The sequence below is a fragment of the Dermacentor variabilis genome, unplaced genomic scaffold, assembly GCF_050947875.1.
Source record: "Dermacentor variabilis isolate Ectoservices unplaced genomic scaffold, ASM5094787v1 scaffold_13, whole genome shotgun sequence".
NCBI lineage: Eukaryota > Metazoa > Arthropoda > Arachnida > Ixodida > Ixodidae > Dermacentor > Dermacentor variabilis.
In genome coordinates this window covers 46,721,889-46,741,908 of record NW_027460291.1, presented here as the reverse complement: position 1 = coordinate 46,741,908, position 20,020 = coordinate 46,721,889, and the positions used below count along the sequence as shown (strand labels likewise).

General features: G+C 45.9%; 1 protein-coding gene across 1 annotated transcript in view; it reads left to right on the top strand.

Annotated features, from left to right (window-relative positions):
- Nucleotides 1–20,020, top strand: part of LOC142566662 (ATP-binding cassette sub-family C member 2-like) — a 104,797-nt gene that overhangs the window by 52,893 nt on the left and 31,884 nt on the right. Inside the window, exons 9-10 of the mRNA XM_075677494.1 lie at nt 741–842; nt 15,660–15,830. Of these exons, the coding sequence (XP_075533609.1) occupies nt 741–842; nt 15,660–15,830 (273 nt within the window). The remainder of the gene's footprint in view (nt 1–740; nt 843–15,659; nt 15,831–20,020) is intronic.

The following is a 20,020-nucleotide window of genomic DNA, read 5'->3' as shown; positions in this document are numbered from 1 at the left end:
TGGTGAGTCTCCTCCTTCATAGAACTCTGCGCATTTAATGAAAAAAGACAAAATTCCAATCACCATTGGAAGCATTTCATTTATTGTTGACATAAAGTTTTAACGATTGCCGAAGGGTTTTTTCATAAATTCAGATGAAATACCATTGAAACTCGGCCACACTGTATGGAAGGAATTTTCCGAATTCTGTAAACTGCACGTCATCAGACGTTTTAACGGCATGAGAATTACCGTGTGAGTTTAGACATAAATCGAGATCAATATCTCGGTAACGCGAATATTCCAAAAGTCGTGTGGTCAAATTAGTTTCATCTTGTAAATCCGCGTACGGTATTAAAATATGTCTGGTTTAGTTGCCTCAAGAGATTAGGTTCTCGGAAATGCGGCGTCTGCTTTTGTTTTGTAACTGGGTTTGTAAATTTGATTTTTCAATAATTATTTCAATTTTTCTGTGGTGGTCCATTTTAGCGAAATTATCAATGGTGACAAGTTCTGCCCATTAATGAAAGTAATTTCACTTTACACTTTGATAAGTTCTGATATATTCATTAAAATAATTTGAGAGCTTGTTTTATTTGCTTTAGTTTGTCCGTTTGATTGTTTCACCACTTCAAGTGCTCATCAGTTATGGCACGAGGTGAAGCTTCTTCCTAATAAAGCGAAAAGATGTGGATGAATAGAGTGAAATGCATGAAAGCTTCATATCGACCAGCTTGAGCACATTTTCCTGTTCCTTCCAGGTACCTCTGTCACTGATGTCTCTGTGCGTGGTGCTGTTCAACGTGCTGCAAATGACTGTGTCGCTTGAGCGCTGCCTTCAGTATACGAAGCTTCAACCAGAGGTACGTAATTACTAGCGAGGACATATGACAAATCAACGATGCCAATGCGCAATATATAAATATGGAACCTTACCTATCGCAGATCCGTTCTCTCTTGGTGCATTTGCGTGCATTTTCAAGTGCGTAAGGGGGATTCCATGTAGCAGAAATGCTAAACATCCCGTACGCACGTGTTTTCTATGAAGATCGCTGTGGGCGATGCTGTTGGCAACGAAGCTGACAACGCGAAAACTTAAGCACACAAAACGCGCAGTTATTGGTATTCGCATGCAATAAGGCCGGTAAGCTAAAATATCACTACTAGTTTCTCGAATTGCATAGTCTAAGGATTTCAAGATATTGACTCAATTCCACTTCATCATAGCGAGCAAATATTTGCCCCATGCCAGATCGCGAGTCGTACATCTTTCGCGGAGGCAATCTCGTAAAGTGAAGTGGGTACGAACCATCTTCTTTGTTCATATAGGTGCACTAATCCTAATTGAACGGGATGGGATAAGCCCTTCAAGTTCATCAAAGAGCATGTGTCATCCACGTACGCCGAGAGGCTTATCGTGCCTATCTATCTATCTATCTATCTATCTATCTATCTATCTATCTATCTATCTATCTATCTATCTATCTATCTATCTATCTATCTATCTATCTATCTATCTATCTATCTATCTAATCGCTGGAGCCACTAGGTACTTGCCTGTCGTCATGATGTCATCGTCGTCGTTGAATACTCGTAATTCCAGCTTCGTCAATTGCCTGTGGTCATGTCGTCGTCGTCACCTCATCGTCGTCATGCAGGCTTCGTGATCCAGTCGTCGTTACGCCATCGACGTCATACACCCTCGTCTTCATCCGATTATCATACCGTTGTCGTGCAATCGTCGTCATTCTATCTTCTTCATACAGTCGTCGTCATGCATTGGTTTCCAACAATCGTCATGACACACCGTGATCGTTACATTGTTGTTACTTTAACTCCGTCAAGCCGTTGTCATGCCCTCCAGCTCACGCAGTCGTCGTCGTGTCGTCGTCGCCACTATGTCGTCTTAGCATTGTCGTCACTTGTCAGCCTAAGGCCGTTATGCCATCGTCTTCATGCTGCATTTGTCTTTCTGTCGACGTCAGTGCTTCTTCGTCATTCTATAGTAATTATACTATCGTTACACAACCGTGATTATTCCGCCATGGTTATGCCATCATCGTCATTGCATCGTTGTCAGGCAGTCACTGTCAGGCACTCGCTGCCATGCTTTCGCTCTCATACCGTCATCATCATGCCATCATGGTCATGCCGTTGTCGTCATCTAGCTTTATGATCCGACTCGCGCCATGCCATCGTCGTCTCGCCATCCTTGCCATACCCGAGTCATCATGCAATGGTCGTCATAAGGTCCCCGTCATCTTATTGTCCTTATATCGTTGTCATGCAATCGTAGTCATTGCGTAGTCATTGCGCCGTCGTCATACAGTCGTCGCCATGTATTTGTTGTCATAGCATTGTCGTGACGCCGTGTCGTCGTCGTTCTAACTTCGACATCCGACCTGTTCCTGCAATCGCCGTTATGACATCGTCGTCACACACTCGTCGTCATACCGTTGTCATGTCGTCATCGTCATGCTGTGGTTTTCCCTGCGTCGTCACTTGAGTAACGTCATCCCATTGTTGCCATTCCGTTGTCATCACAGCACTTCGTCGTTCCATCGACCTGCTTCATTCTTCATCATTCTATCTTATTTATGTCGTCATTCAATCGTGACTGCACCGCCGTTGCCATGCCTTCATCGTGATTGAGTTGCTTTCAGAGAGTCGCTATCATGCATCCGTGGGCATAACCTTCTTCGCCATGCCCTCTTGGTCATACCATCGTCATCATTCGAGCTTCATCAGCAGGTTGTCGTCATACCGTCGTCGTACGCTCGTCGTAATCCCAGTGCCCCCATGTGTCGTTGTCGTCACACTGTCGTTGTTATACCATTGTCATCATTTAACAACCTTCATCTTATTGTCGTCTTGCCGCTGTCGTCATAGAGCCTTTGTTGTTCCATCGACGTTATTGCTTCTTCGCCATTCCATTGTCGTCAGTGCGTCGACGCCACACAGTTGTCGTCATGCCGCCATGCTCATGGGTCACCTTGGCAAGCGAGTGCAGTAGTAACATGGGGACATACCAGATTATGTCACATTTTGCCGAACCAACGGAAGTCTCAGAATGGCAACAAAGTGCAGATTTTAAATGAACTTGGCTTCAGAAACATTGTGTATCGCTGCAGTGCTCGAATGGTAATCGCATAACCATCGATCGTTATTGTGAAAACAGTTCTGCCGCAATTTTTTTAGCCTTGAGCCGCATCAAAAAACCTATGTGCATGTGCTCTCAGCGTCCGCACACCATGTTCAAGAAAACCCTTACTCCCCTCCTCCCTCGTTTCCTTTTCCAGTTGAGTCAGACTGTAACTTCTGGAGACATTTCGTGGCACCGACATATGCCATATCACATGAATACGTATTGTTAATATTCTCGAATACGTGTAGAGTGCTAGTGCAAGTTCGTAGAGTGCTATCTGCGTTCATACTGATATAATTTAAGGACTTATGACGAAAAAAGAGCTTGCAAATCTAGAGCACAAAATGCAACCAAAATTGAACCTTGTGTAAAATAACATGTTCTGTGGAGTCACAACCATATCAAACAACAGAAAATGAAGACATAGAAAGCACATGAGATAAAAAGCTGTGGCTTTTAATGGAAATGTAGAAGTAATAAGCAAAAGGGAAGTAAGTGTGGACGAAAAGTTGCCAGCGGTCATAGCCTACAGCAATCTACATAACCCATGCGATGCTCTACAATTCGAGCTGTACGGCGTCGGCTATATACCTGCGGAATATTTTTCGTGTTTCCGTATGTCAGTATGTGTACTATGTGGGCTCTTCTACACCGTGGCGGCCGAGTCGCTGGCTAACACTTCAATGACCCGGTACAGCGCAGCGCGGGAACGATTATTGGAGGTGCTTTGACTTTCTTATTTTTGGGCAGCGTTTTCTTTCAGAAAGCAGTTTGCGGCTGTCTAAATATACTCGGACGTTCAGCTGTCTCCTCTACTAGCATCGCAATGATTCTTTAGAGTGGTTCAGCGTTTTATGACGAAAATGAATATGTCGATTCAGTTTTCTTCAAATACATCCCACTTGAAAATTTGTGTACATCCTTTCTGTTGATCACTCCCTATTCACTTCAACACCGCAGGGGCCGCAGTTAGTAGAAATACTAAGGTGTCTCTTATAGCCCATTCGCGGTTTTCGGTCATTAAGACCACCAACCAATAAATATTGGTGGCTAATTATAGCTGACAGTGGGTCGTAAGCTACCGCCACTACCACATATTTTGTAAGTAACGAATTCATTTCTCCTTCTGAAAACGGACAACATGACCGGTGACGGAGAAAAGGATCAATACAGAGTAAGGGTCTTGAATTATACTGAAGCGAACATGTTGTTTTGGATAGACGGTTCATCGATTCCGCAAAATATTTTAGACCGCGCGAGGTATACAGGACTTTGTGTGTGCGACTATGTTTCTGTTCACATCCTGTCTTCCTCGCGCATTTTAAAAAACCATTAAACTCAGAAAAGTTGGCATGAAAAACACCGCAGACGCGGGAAATGGAGAACTGCACAATTGAGGGATATTATAACCATAGGTCGGCGCACTCACTCATGAGTGCACTCACTCACACTCACTCGCACTCATTTCAAAGGCGTGAGTGCCAGTGCGAGTGAGTGCCAGTGAGTGTGAGTGGAGGTGAGTGCCAGCGTGAGTGGGCACTTGTGAGTGTTAGTGGAGGCGAGCGTGAACATGAGTCAGTGTGGGGCCTGGAAAAGTTAAGGTGAGTGAGTGTGAGTGAGCATTCTCTCACACTGCCGACCTATGGCTGGCATACACTACGGTGCTCCGTTGTTCGATGTTCGCTCGCCCGTAGCGATATAATAAACCAGTTTGTTTTACGTTGTCTCGTCGCCGTGCCGTTTGCTCCTCGATGATCAACGAGTGACAAGCTCCGAGCGAACGCTATTGAAGTTGGCGGGCGCTCGAAATAATGAATTTACTTAAATATAAAGCGGTAGTATTGAAACGACTGAGTTCATTCCGTTCCCTAATTGTTTTAAGGAAATATGAATATTTGAATGAATTTGAGTTAAAGGGGTATTCATTATGTGTTCTAGAGTGCTTGTGGCGTGTTGACCTAGAACGATTCAAAGAATCTCGTACGGATGTGTTAATCGGTTTGTCACCACGAATAAATTGAAACAAGAACCTTGGTCGTGCTAGTTTTGCGCTACTTTGTAGTGTTAATAAACCGGCTCTTTTTAATAATTCACTCGATAAATCCGTTAAGTTGTATCTATTATACCTCATTGCCTTCCTCTGCACCCTCTCTTGTGATTTCTTTTGTGCACGTAATTAAAACAATACATGCGTACTCCACCAATGGTCGAACAAGCATTTTCTAGGCCAGCAGATTTGTATCTGCTCGCGCAAGACGAAGGCGTTTTCTCAGAAAGATGAGTTGCTTTGGTGCTCAGCATATACATTGATTTGTACTTGAGGTTATGTTGTCAACATGGATTTCCCATCGGAGAGCGCGTGTTACAGTGATACCTAAATATTTACCGTGAAATACACTAGTGAGAGGTGCGTCATTAATAATTTAGGCAAAATCAGATATCTCTTTCTTTCTACTTTTTGTTAGCATTACTTTGGGCATTTAGAGTCATCTGCCACTCCTGACACCAAGAAAAGGTAGAATTTTGAAATATGATGATCATCATTGCAATTAATTTCGTGGTACAAAAACAATCGTCAGCGAATAGACGGATCTTATCATGTAATCGGGAAGACAAATCGTTTATGTATATCAAAAATAAAACCCGGTCCAAAACGCAGCCTTCTCGCACTCCAGATGTAATAGGTGCTGCACTGGAAGCTTCGGTCTTAATATACACGAATTGCGAGAGCCAGAGGGTAGCACATTCACTCATGAGTGCACTCACTCACATTTCCTCGCACTCATTTAAAAGGCGTAAGTGCGAGTTAGTGCCAGTGAGTGTGAGTGGATGTGAGTGCGAGTGAGTACCAGTGAATATGAGGGGAGGTGAGTTCGAGTTCGAGTGAGTGCCAGTGAGTGTGAGTGGAGGTGAGTGAGAGTGTGAGTTAGTGCTAGTGAGTGTGAGTGGAGGTGAGTGCGAGTGCAAGTGAGTGCTAGTGAGTGTGAATGGACGCAAGTGCGAGTGCGAGTGAGTGCCAGTGAGAGGGAGTGGAGGTGAGTGCAAGCGTCAGTGGGCGCTTGCGAGTGTGAGTGGAGGTGAGCGTGAACGTGAGTGTGAGCGGGGCCTGGAAAAATTATGGTCAGCTAGTGTGAGCGAGTATTCTCCAACACTGCCGACCTATGATTATAACTAGTAATTCCCATATTTTGATAACCACCCTGCTGTAGGCACATGAAGGCTGTCTTGCCAGATTTTGCTCCAGTGGATGTTGCAGTCACCGAAGTCACCCACGAGGATATATAGGCGAGCGAGAGAAGATGGCCGCCTGAGGTTCTGAAGTTGCTATGGGGGCAGTAGTCACTGCAGAGAGGCGAATAGGATAGGGGGAGAGGCAGAGATGGTAGTGCGGCGGCAATGTCACGAAGAAGACTAGGTACAAGAGCGAAAAAGGCGAAAGTTTCCTGTACGAAAAAAAGGTCTCTAATCCACGCTGTGAAGGTGGTTCGACAGCGAAGCTGTAAACACCTATAACGAGCACCTATTGCGACAATGGTTGAAATTATTCACGTACCGACATTCACATATATTTTCCCTAATTGTTAGCCGAAGGCTTTTCGCCAGCCTGCGACTTGGCTTGCGCCGTTACTTCGTGCACCTACGAAGAGTGGACCAGAGAGAAGAGAAATTCGCCGCGACTCGCGTTCACGCGGCTCATTAGGAGACAGCGGTATACGTGACCTTCCCATAGCACTATCACAACAGAACTCATTTAATGGGCGACTTTTTCGTTGAAGTACGAAAGTGTAGTTACATCACCCCCTGGTTTATATGCTGTAGTCAAGCTGCCATCGCCACGGCAGCTTGCGCAACAGTAATCGTTACCGTGTAACGTTTGCGAGGAGCGCTACGTGCTTCGCATTGTATGTAGGCGCAGGAGCGGCTTATCATCAAATATATGGTTCGGATGCTTATGTTCAGCTTGTTCTTTATTGAAACATATGCTGTTCTGTATGTTCTATGTGTTAGATGTAGATAGATTTGAATGATAGGAAAGACAGACAGGTCGACGTGAGCTAGTGCACTCTGTAGCCTGCTACTCTGCACTGGGGCAGAGGGAACGGGGATGAAAGTACTAGGATAGATGATGATGATGATGATAAGAGAATTGGTGAGTGATTATGTACGTTAGACGATGGCCCTACTAGAGCCGCTGGTCTAGTTCTGTGTCACGCAAAAACTTCAACAGCGCTTTAGCCGTCGGTATTGAAGTTGCAGTGTCAGGCTATGGGCCGAGATAGCTTCCTTCGACAGTGGTTGCCTGAAAACATTGGCTAGGAAATTACCTAACGTCCTTCGCTCCAGCATGCGTGCTGGGAAATCGCACAATACGTGTTCCAGCGTTTCAGGCGTCCGCATTGTTTCCAATCAGGGCGGTTCCACTGGCTGATGACGTGTGCGTAGCGGCCGGTGAAAGCAACGCCCAGCCGAATATTGCGTAGCAATGATGCTTTGCTTCGCGTAACCTTCGGGGGCAAACAGAATTTACCTTCTGGGTTGATCATATATAGGTGTCTGTGGATGTTGTCAGCGTGGGCTCTGTATGTCTTTGTAAGGTCCTTCATGAGCGCTTTGATCATTGAGTTGGTGTCAGGTCGCGAGTAGGCAATCCGTACTTCATCAGAGGAATAGAGCACCAATCTTGCCTCACTGTGAGAAAGTTCTTTGCCAATAAGAGCACAATGACCAGGCACCTATTGAAAAGTGATCAAGTGGTCACCTCGTTTGGCCCTGTGAAGTTCGGTAATTACTAGCACGAGCAGGTAATACGGTCCTTTCTTTAAAAATCATCTTAACGCCTGTAACACTGATTTGGCACGACAGAACACCGTCCATGTATTAGGTGTCTGCGTTCTCATAAAGCAGACAGCGTCTTCTGTTGCCGCCTAGTTCCGCATCCGTAGATGTCGATTCGTGATCCAATTCAAATAGCCGAGTTATGCCAAGTTGCAGGATAACAAGTGTTGCCGTTGTGGCAGATGGCATGACCGAACCATCGGTATATACTTGTACACTCCCACCATATAATGTAAATATGTGGCACAGGGTTAGCTGCTTCAAGCCAATGGTAGAAACGTAGAATTTATTCTTAATTACAGGTATTTGAAGCCTCACTAGTGGTCTTGGTAATGGCCAGGGAGGTGTCTTGGGGATGTTGGTGGCCTGATACCTTGCAGGTATTAAGCTTGCGTGACATGCAGTTGCTTTAGAAAAAGTACACTCAAGGTTGTCCTTGGAAGTGATTACAGAGGATGGCGTGAGTTTCTGGTCAGCAGACGAAGACAGGTTCGCACAGGTTCACACGACCGTACACGTCGATTAGGCAAGCCCGCGCTTCCGCTATTGGGCCCTTTGTTGACGTGCAGCGTCGTAAACCAAGGTATATCCAGAATGCTTGTGCCTGAAGGTTCTGCTGCGTGCGCATGCATGATGGCCCCATGCTAGATAGCACAGGCAAGCTGTAGCGTATGTAGCCCACAAAAAGTACCTGGTACACTTTGACCAAACTTTGTTCAGAAGGGCTCCATTTCAGTCCAGATATTAAACGAAGAACGTGTATGGAGTTTATACGCTTAGCCCTTAGGCTCAGTAACATGTTTTTCGATGGGGGCGAAATGCGAAAACACCCGTGTACTTAGATTTAGGTGCACGTTAAAGAACCCCAGGTGGTCGAAATTTCTGGAGTCCTGCACTACGGCGTGCCTCATAATCAGAAAGTGGTTTTGGCACGTAAAACCCCATAATAAAAATTTTTAACATGTTTTGTTCAAGAAAGATTGCGGTCTATTATCACAGCAAGAAATCTATGGTGGGTGGCTAAAGGAAGCGCCGTTCGGTCGACAACGATGAGATTTGTGATTTTGATTTGCCCCTGAATACCAACATTTCACACTTAGCTGCTGAGACATGCAGGCCTTTACGGTTCAATTCCTCATGATGATAGCCATACGTTGAACCCTTGCATGCAGAAGTAGACGTGTGACCCCAAATGACCAGATACAAATGTCATCCGTGTACGTGCTGATATGCGCTGTGTCAGGTAGTTCGTCGGCAAGGCCCACCAGTATAACATTGAACAATATTGGACTAAGGACGCCACCCTACGGAATACCCCTACGAACGTCATATCTATCAATCTCGCCATCCACAGTGGACATGGAAATGGTGTCGCCGCTAAGATAACTATACTGTCATGCATTCATCCGGCCACTAACGCCGATATATTCAAGTGCCCGAAGAATCGAATGGTGCAAGACGTTGTCGCAGGCACTTCTAATGTCCAGAAATAGTTCACATACCAGACGACAGAGTCTTTTCTCCTGTTGGACAGAAGATAACATGTCGATCACATCGTCAATAGACGATTGGCCTCTCCGGAATTTGTCGATAAAATGAGGAAATCTACCACTTTTATCGAGTAACCATTGCAGTCTGCTCGGTGCCGTCCGCTCCATCACTTTACCAACACAGCTTTCCAAGGCTATCGGCTGATAATGTGAAAGATCATGAGGGCATTTCGCGGGTTTCAGCAGAGCCGCAAGGCGTCTGCGCTTCCAGTTGTCAGGCACCGAGACTGAGTCCCACGTAGAGTTAAAAAAATTATGGGTTTTGCGTGCCAAAACCACTTTCTGATTATGGGGCACGCCGTAGTGGAGGACTCCGCAAATTTTGACCACCTGGGGTTCTTTAACGTGCACCTAAATCTAAGTACACGGGTGTTTTCGCATTTGCCTCCACCGAAATGCGGCCGCCATGGCCGGGATTCGATCCCGCGACCACGTGCTCAGCAGCCCAACACCATAGCCACTGAGCAACCACGGCGGGTTCCCACGTAGAGTTGTAGAGCCACAAGAGAATTTTTCGAGCTTCCACACCAAAATGACTAATCGCGGAGTATGTGATTCCATCTGGTCCTGGACTAGATGACCGGTGGGAAGCAGATATCGCAGCGTCAATCTCGTGCATAGTGAAAGGCGCATCTGAAAGGTGATTACTAGATGGTGGAAAAGCGACTCGTGCTTGCGTTGGTAAACTGCTAGAGGTACTCACAAGTACTTTGCAGAAGTCTTCGGCGAGCTCAACTTCACGCCGGCCTTGCCGTATGGCGGCAGCAGTGAACGGGTGCAGCGGTCGTGGAGGCGATCGAAGGCTTCACGTTATTTGACAAATTCTAGAGAAGTTGTGCACGTGATTCTAAAGAATAAATGCGCTGTTCGCTTCGCTTTACTGAGTTCTTGTAGCCTCTGTCTTACGGGGGTATGAGCCATTGCATTTTGGCGTATGAGGCATAGATGTTAATTGATTTCTGTCAACGTTACGCCACGAATAAATCCTCGGTTCCTAGCCACAGACAGCTTCGCTATAACACATATCAGTATAATAAGGGGGGCTCACCGAGTTCCATACTAGATGCAAATACTCAGCGCAGTAATTCGTCCTTCTCTTTTCTGTTGTTTCTAATATATAATTAAACTAGCCAGTGACAACATCTTACATGCCCTACATTTCTACCCAGCCCATAGCGAGCATTGGGCATAGCAGTGTGCATGGACATCGCGAATCCCGGTGTATCAGACCACATAGGCGAACAAACAGATTACGTCATAATTAAACAAAAGAAACCTCTCTACTTTCATATCCAAATGTTGCGCCGTTAAGATAGCTTAAGTTACCTGTGCTGAGCAGGGTAAAAATCTTTTATTTTTGAACGAAAAAAAGAGTGTCGCAGTTTCTTCCTGAAAGACGAAGCCTTTAGAGCGACAGCGAAGTATTAGACAATTACACGATGTAAGGTTCGTAGTTTTATCGGCCGTATACATTGCAGTAAAAATATACACTTAATATTTACCAACTGCGTTGTCATGCGCGCACAGACAAACATGAACAGGCCTCACTGGATGATCTCGAGCACTCGCTGTCGCTACGCTGGCATGATGAACAGTGCCGCCAACGGGGCGCGAACGCTTTGTGCTGCCGCCTGCTTTACCGCACCTCCGAAACCTAGAATACGTGACCTCCAACAGTAGGCGCGAGGAAGGCGGAGCAAAAGGAGGAAGTAACGTTGTTGAAGATAAAAAAAAGAAGAAACGCAAGCCTTCAGGTCTTCCTACTTGCCCCTGGGAGGGACCCTCAGTCCAGAGATCCTGCGGCTTTTCTGCCTCCCAGGCCCACAACACCATCTGCTGCTAGTGGTCCCACGAGTCCTAGCTGGACAGCACAGCCTCCCACAGTTCAATGGTGGGATTGGACGTTATCATGTATTGTGGTAGAGGGATGTGTAGTCGCCACAGTGAGGGCATTTACACGAGTAAAGAGCGGGGTGCATGGCGTGAACTAGGATAATGTGTGAATATTTGTTCGCTGAAGTTGGCGCCATGCTAAAGCTTCTGCTCTTGAGTGTGACTTGACGCATTAACCCACCCCCGCGCAAGGGGCGTTGGAAGACAGCGCGCCTGAAGTCACCAGCCATCTCGGCTCGCCTGTCGAAGATTACCTCCAAAACACGGCGAGCGGGCCGCGTATTCACTTAGGCGCACGGACAGCCATGCGCATCCGACGGCTGAGCGTGAGGAGGATACGCGCGCTCGCTTTTCCTAGCGCACACTTGATCACATGAGCACCAACATAATTGCTTTGGCACAGAAGGGAAGACGATACTATACCAAAGGAACACTATAAAGCGAAGTGACGCAGCACCAGAGAGAAGACTGTTGGTTGAGGGAAACAAGAGCAAAGCCGCAGGAGATGTAGAGAGTGTAAACATACATTGTGTCTTGCAGGGCTGGTAAGAGGACAAGCTATTTTGCATGTAGTGAATATCAGCACCATAATAATAGCATTCGTGCCACACTATCTTTAAGGTTGTAAAACTAGGCCCAGTGCAGATTCTGAAGCGCTTACTGGTCTTGTCCGTTTTGTAATGGGCGCCATTCTTTTGCAGTTTTTCTGCTTGCTGGAGATGCGATGAAAGTGTTGCCTGGTGCTCCATTGCTGCTGTTAGACAATTAGACAATTACATGCTATTACAATTACATTGAGTTATGTAACGTTGAGTTACATAACTAACATCCAACGTTGACTTATGATGAATTATGATTTGTTGTTGGAACACGGTGCGCATCTTGATGCCGATTAATCGACCTAAGACTTCTGCAGACATAGGAAAATGAGTAGCCTTTGGTATTCCAGGGCGTACATTGTTGCCCTGTATAATTCCTATACTTCTGCGAAGGCATCGCTTAATTTCTAGCAATGTGTTCTTGTAATTCTTGTGAAATTTCTTTCCACTGTGGCTTTTTCTGATTAGTTATTTCTTTTTTTAATTATATGAAGCCTGTAGCTGAATTTTTAAAGAAATTCTTCAATAGCAGTGTTCCCATATGTAATTTAATACGAATGTTCGACAAAAACGGCCTTCGAATCGTGAATCGAGTGAATTTTTCTCATTTCTAAACCCAGCAAGAAACAGCGAAAGTGGAGTCTCTTTCGCAGAGAAGAAAATCGTAATTACATTATTTCATAACTTCAGTGGCGTTCACAACTGAACGTCCTGCAAATATGGCACGTTGTAAAAGCAAAACAACTCGAAGGCAGTCATGCGTTCTGTACTATGACAATAATGAATCAGAGAGACAGCACGCCACCAGACGCGTATACATTGTTTCGTTCGTTGAAGTCTAGGTGTTATACTGCAGCATCGCGCGTTCGTTTAACGGATGAAAGACGTCGCGAAATCTGTCTGATGAAATTGTTATTTTTCGGTCGAGTATCCACTCTGTAGGCTGCCCCAACGCTAAGCACCCTATTTAAGAGCACGTAGTTTCACTCGAAAGGTGAAGCCCCAATTGCGATTAGCAAATTAGTAGACAGCTATGCGAAGTAAGGATAATAGTTTTATTATTTGTATAAAGTTGTAAACATTTGCTTACTAACTGAATTAAGAAGCACGGTGTTATGCGCGCACAGGTAAACGTGAACACATCGCCCTCGATGACCGCAGAAACTCGCTGTCAAAATGCTGCAGTGAGGCAATGCGGCAGCAGCAGCGAGGGAATTGACCTTCGTGTGTCTCTCGCTTCAAAACGAACTAAACATCGAAATCACAGCGCATGCGAAGCTACCGGCACTCGGCGCATTCGCTTTGTCCACAGCGCAGCTCGCTTTCGACATATGGCGCCCATGTGGCCGCCCTGTAAGCAGCAGCCGCAGGAGTAGAACGATTTCCCTCTCCCTCGGCTGCACCCCCGTGCATAGCGCGCGGTAGAAGACGGCGCGCTTCCGCTCCGCCTTCCTCCCTTTAGCGCGCGAGGTTGAGCCGCGATCACCGGCTGACGCTCGCAATCTTTCTCACAAACAGCATACGGTACGCGGCTACGATGTTATCGTGTTTGGACTTAATACGGAACATCACCGCGATGGCGACGGCCGAAATTCACTTCGAGTGTCCATATACTTGTTATCACGATAACTTGAAATTATTGTGCAGAATTTAGCTTCTCCGTTTGTTTACCCAGGAACTTGCGCCTATACGTGGTAACTGCTGTTATCCCGCATGAACATTATTCAGAACCCTCTCGCCTTGCCTCTGTCTTCCCTCCTAGACTCAAATAAGTGTGATGTGTTATATTTCAACTGAATCGAATATTCCAAAAGTTTTATTAGCGTATCAAAGTCAATTTGAATTCACACTCGAAATGTAGAGTACTCGCGCACCACATTTCTTCTAAACACAGGCTTACGCAGCCATAGTCTCGTTCCACATTTAAGATCCAACTTTTCCTCTTCTTCATTTTCAGTTCGCAATCGCTTCAATGGTGGTCTATAGGTGTCCACTTCATGTTTTAGAACGCTGTTCTTCATAGCCCGTTCTCGAGGCGACCGTCGGCGGTGTCGGCGTAACCGAGCGAACGAGCGCCGAGAGGATTGCAAGTGGGAGATGAGCGAATGCCGACAGTGAAGAGAGGAGGAAGAAAGTGCTGGAGGATGGTACAGTGGAGCCATGAGGTAGAAATCGGAGAAGGGGCGGAGGGCAGACGGGGCTGCGCATGCGCTGAGTGGCCGGCGCCCACGGCAGCGAACCCGCGCAGGCGAGCTCCTCTGCGCTTCCGAGAGGGGGGGGGGAGGTCAAGATGCTGTGAGGTGAGGAGGACTACGTTCGGCTGCGGCATCAGCTGCTGAGCTCAGTCCGCTGTATCAGCGTGTGTGATGGTGATAACTGCTCCGGCAAGAGGCGATGGCGAGCGGCTACGAGTAAGAGCTCAAAGTGACGCTCCCTTGGGTGTTGTCGCTGCTGATACTGGTGGCACGACTTCCCTGCAACGAAGGGTGGCTCTCGTCGAAGGTGGAACAAACGCGTGAGAAGAAAGGCGTAGTGCCGCGCAAGACGGGCTGTGGGCAACGATGGCTACGATATGGCACCAGAGTTGCGCGGCTCCTGGGAATTCCACCCACGTGTCACACACGCGCTGCTCTTGCGATCTCCCGACTAGCGAGGCCGACGCCCCACACTTCGCTCCGTTTGGAAAGTGCCGCATGAAACGGATTATCCGCGATAGCAAAGATATCGCGGAATTGAAAACACGTATACAGGTGCGCTCAAATTTCGCATTAGGGAGTAGCGTAATCGTCCGTGAATTTTTTGATCCAGTGATATGCAAATGATGTTTACCTCGCTGTCATAACCAGAAATTGAGGATATATTGCACGTGTGCTTATTTGCCCAACTTCAGTGCAGATCACCACCGTTACTTAATGGGCAGAATATATATATATATATATATATATATATATATATATATATATATATATATATATATATATATATATATATATATATATATATATATTACAGAAGGCGGCCCGCATTTCAACAACTCTCAGTTAGCAATGTCGAGAGTGCATGCCCATCTTATAACATCACATACTTACAGCCCTTATTCTTAACTTAAAACCACGATCTCATCATGAGGCACGCCGTAGTAGAGGACTTGGGAAATTCGGACCACCTGCAACTTTTTTAGCATCCGCGTAAATCTAAGTACACTGATGTTTTCCCATTTCACCCCCATTGAAATGCTGCCGCCGTTGTGGCCTGAATACGATCCCGTGACCTCGTGCTTAGCAGTCCAACACCATAGCCACTAAGCAAGCACGGCGGGTAGGTAACCACTACGGGCGGATATTTTGTCTTGCCCAAAGAACCTTCAATGAAATATTCAAGCAATGGTATACTTTATTCCACTTTCAGAAAATGAATAAATGACAAACAGGCATTGCACGTTTCAATGAAAGAGTATTTAACACTTTCGAAAAAGGCGTGACTAAAAAACTGCTTTAATAGTATTGGGACCCGATGCTGTACTACACAAGACATTTTTGCTGCATAATCTAGTCTTGTTAATAAAGGGTACATCTCATAATATGAGCAAACAAATGTCTTAACTAGCTTTTTATGGTGCGTACTCTAAGTATTATGAATTCGTGGTACCATTTGCAGGCCGACGTACCAACGGCGTGCAGCAAAACAAAGGCTCCGCTCTCCGAATACCTGTCCAGCTGGCCCAATGAAGGGAGGATTGAGTTCCAGAATTACTCATCTTCCTATCGTCCATACGTGCTTCCAGATGTGCTAAGTGACGTCACATTCGAAATTCAGCCCATGGAAAAGGTGCCCGTACTGAACGAATCACTTCTAAAGAATGTGCGAGTCACAGACTGTCGTAGACTAGAGTGGCCTGGAGCAGGTGCCAACATCTACTATTTCAGCGTTTTCCAACACTGTTTAACGAAAATAGTACGACGATTGAGTAGTGTTAGCTCAATAAGCATAGATTGTTCCACGAAGCACTGAGTGTGTTTTTTCGAAGAAGCACTTAACCCATTGTTTTGTGGGTGCTTTGCTTTTAAGTGGTACTTGCGGATGGCCCAGACACTACGTGCTCTTACACTGCAATAGCCCCAAAACAGAGACAAAAGATCTTAAAGGCTGCGTCGAACTACTCGTTTAGGGTCTTCCAAGAAGTAAAGGTAGCGTCATTCAGTATAAATACGCATTGATAATTTATTTGCAGTCAGCAAAAACAGCGCAATATTTGATTTTTTAAACAAGGAATAAGCATGTGTCTTGGTTTTGGGATTGTAGTCTTATTGTTGAGCACATGGTCCATATATGGCAATTACATTTTGCTTAGGTTATGAAATGGCCTGATTGGACCCTTATGTAGAAGTAGAAAGGGGCAAAATTTTCTTGAATGATTCCGTTACCTTTCGTGGGGGTAGCTACCTTCATCTTTCCAACTTATAATCCTGCTCTGTTTTGGGGTTTTCTTCTGAGCCAATATATTGTATTCCACATTGCATATGCAGTTGGCCGTCTCAGTGTATATACAATTTCTGAACCGTCAAAACAATTACTAGGATGCTGAAAGTTCGTTTACAAACAGATCTCGTAATCAATTGGGTCACATTTGTATCGTTTCGCTTATCTTGCTCCCAGAAAGTAACATATTTTCGTTGACTAGTACATATTGTGAACTACTCCAACACGTAATTTTTTCTAACCTTGTTAATTTCCTTGAGTATAATTCATTCTTCACCCCAGCACCTCATGGCTGTCCTAAAACTTTGCCATGTGAAACACAACAGGTTTCATCGATTCTCATGCTACATCGAATTTTAGATCGGTCTTCTTTTGCCGATTGTATTTTGTTAGATTTCGTTAAAGCATTTGGGGGAGGGGGACAAGGTTTGCCACAGACTTCTCTTGTACAAATTAAATAAACTAAATCTAGATCCTAACCTCCTCACGCCGATTAAGTTGTTTCTAACAAATCACACTCAATTTATCAGAGCTAATAGTTTTAGTTCTCCTTTCAGGGATGTATACTCTTGGGTACCCCAAGGATTAGTTCTGGGCCCTCTCTTTTTTCTCCTTTATATTAACGACCTTTCTGCTACACTATAGCCTCTAACGCACACTTCTTCGCTAACGATTGTGTTATTGTTCACGAAGTAACCAATGAAACCGACGTTAACAATTTGCAACTCGATCTCAACGGACTATCTAAGAGGTGCAAGTTGTGGTTAGTGGAACTAAATGTTAACAAATATAAAGTACTACATGTGTCTCGTGTTTTAAACCAACACACCACTTACGCTTAAACAACGTTCCTTTAGAGGCAGTTAACTTTTATAACTTACTAGCTGTCCATATTATTACAAACGTACCATGGTCAATTCACACCTAGTACGCTATTAACAACACTAGCCGTATGTTAGCCTAATTGCGCCGTAACTTTTCTACCTCACCATCTAGCCTAAAACACCTACCCTAAAAAACTCTAATATATCCTAAATTATAATAAGCTACATCTGTGTGGGATGCCTGCCAGGATAACCTCATAACAAGTTTACAAGTTTCCAAAATATCCAAGTTCGCATTATCTTTCGTAAGTATAATGGAACTGCGAGCATTTCCTCCATGAAATCCAACTTTAATCTTCCCTTGCTGTCTCTTCGACGTGGAATTGAACGTCCGGCACATATTCATAGGATTTATCATCATCCTACAGTGCATACGCAATTCTTTACAAGATTACATCATGTATCGTACCTTGTTGATCACTGTCATATAGTTCCGAACCAATCTGCGTAACGTAAAGTATGTATCCCAGTCATTTTTCCCTCGCACGTGTATAAATTTCAACCACTTTATCGCTGTTATTGTAAATATTCCTGGTAACAGCCTTTTTCGTGAAACTTTAGCTAACATTTTATAAACAGTATTATTTGTTGTTCTTTTGTGACACAGCAGCTAGCATTCTATAAAAAGAAACCATTTGTAATCTAACAACCTGTTCTGTATTAATCACTGCGTTTTGTTTACTTCTGATGCACCATATTTCCTTTTGTACCACACCCCTCTATGATGCCTCAGGCACTGATGGTATATTAAATAAATTGTAATGAAGGAGACGCGCCCCTGTGTATGTGCCGCCTGAAGAGGAAGACGAAGGGCCGTGCCGTGATCTCGAGCGACCCCGTGCTTCGGAAAGCCCTTGCAGTGCCTTGTTTTACCTAGCGTTCCACAACGTCGTGAACGAGACCTGCGTCGCCGCCCACGACGACGCGGGTCTGGTGACACTGTGAGCGGCTCGACGATGTAGTTGACCGGTGAAGTGGCCTCGATTATACGGTATGGACTGTGATAACGCGCCAGGAGTTTGGAAGAAAGGCCAGGAATGTTGGCTGGTATCCAAAGCCACACAAGCGAATCAGGAACAAAGTTGTGCGGTGGTTGATGAGCACGGTCATGTCTTGTCTTTTGACGTTCTTGAGTCTCACTAGTCAGGGCACGTGCCAGCTGACGGCAATCTACACCATATTTGGCGACTTCGGAAAGCGGAGTATACTCTGTAGCGTCAGGTTGGTACAGCAGTATGGTGTCCAAAGGGCATGAAGGCTTACGGCCATACACAAGGAAAAAGGGGAAAAAGCCGGTGGTCGCTTGCGTCGCGGTGTTGTACGCGAACGTAACAAAGGGGAGTACGGTGTCCCAATTGGAGTGGTCGGATGAAATATAGATCCGCAACATGTCGCCAAGTGTGTGGTTGAAGCGCTCGCTCAGACCGTTGGTTTGGGGATTTTACGCGGTCGATTTGCGATGAATTATCCTGCACTCAGCGAGGAGGGCTTGGATGCCCTCCGACAGGAAGACACGGCCCCTATCACTCAGTAATTCTCGGCGAGCAGCGTGGCGAAGAACAAAATTGTGAAGGATGAAAAAACCAACGTCACGGTCGGTCGCTGCTGGCAGAGCTGCAGTCTCAGCGTAGCGAGTAAGGTGATCTACGCCGACAATAATCCACCGATTTCCACGCCCGCTGCATGGAAACGGGCTGTAGAGGTCGATGCCGACGCGGTCGAACGGAGGAGATGGGCGTGGCAGCGGCTGCAACGGTCCTGTGAAACGCTGTGTAGGTGTCTTGCTTTGTTGGCATGTAGTGCAAGACTGAATGTACTTTTGCACAAAGTTGTACATGCCTCTCCAATAATAGCGCTGACGCAACCTTGTCTCAGTTTTGAGGACGCCGGCATGAGCGCTTAGGGGGTCAGCGTGAAAAGACGCGCAGACGTCAGTGCGCATATGACGAGGTATAGCGAGGAGCCATTTGCGTCCGTCGGGCATGTAGTTTCGGCGATATAGAATGTTGTCCCGCACTGAAAAGTGGGTTGCTTGGCGACGCAGTGCTCGTGTCGAAGGGACATCAGACGGAGCAGCAAGGTAGTCGAGTAACATTGAGGGATGGGTCCTTGAGCTGCTCTGTGAGCATGTCAGTGATGGTGAACGGTGACAGGGTGGACGAGGAACTGACGACGCCAAATCAGGCGTCAGTGGGGAGCGAGAGAGCGCATCAGCGTCGGAGTGCTTGCGACCGGAGCGGTACATGACGCGGATGTCGTACCCTTGCAAGCGAAGCGCCCAACGTCCCAAGCGTCCAGACGGGTCTTTCAAGGAAGAAAGCCAACAAAGGGCATGGTGGTCAGTAACAACGGCGAAAGAACGGCCGTAAAGGTATATATGGGCGAAACTTGCTTAATGCCCAGATGATCGCTAGACACTCCTTTTCTGTGACGGAGTAATTTAATTCTGCTTTCTTTAGAGTACGGCTCGCATAAGCGATGACGTATTCATCATACCCAGCACCTCCACCAAATGCGATGAGGTTTATTCTCGTTCACGACGTTGTGGAACGCTAGGTAAAACAAGGCACTGCAAGGGCTGTCCGAAGCACGGGGTCGCCGAGATCACGGCACGGCCCTTCGTCTTCCTCTTCAGACGGCACATACACAGGGGAG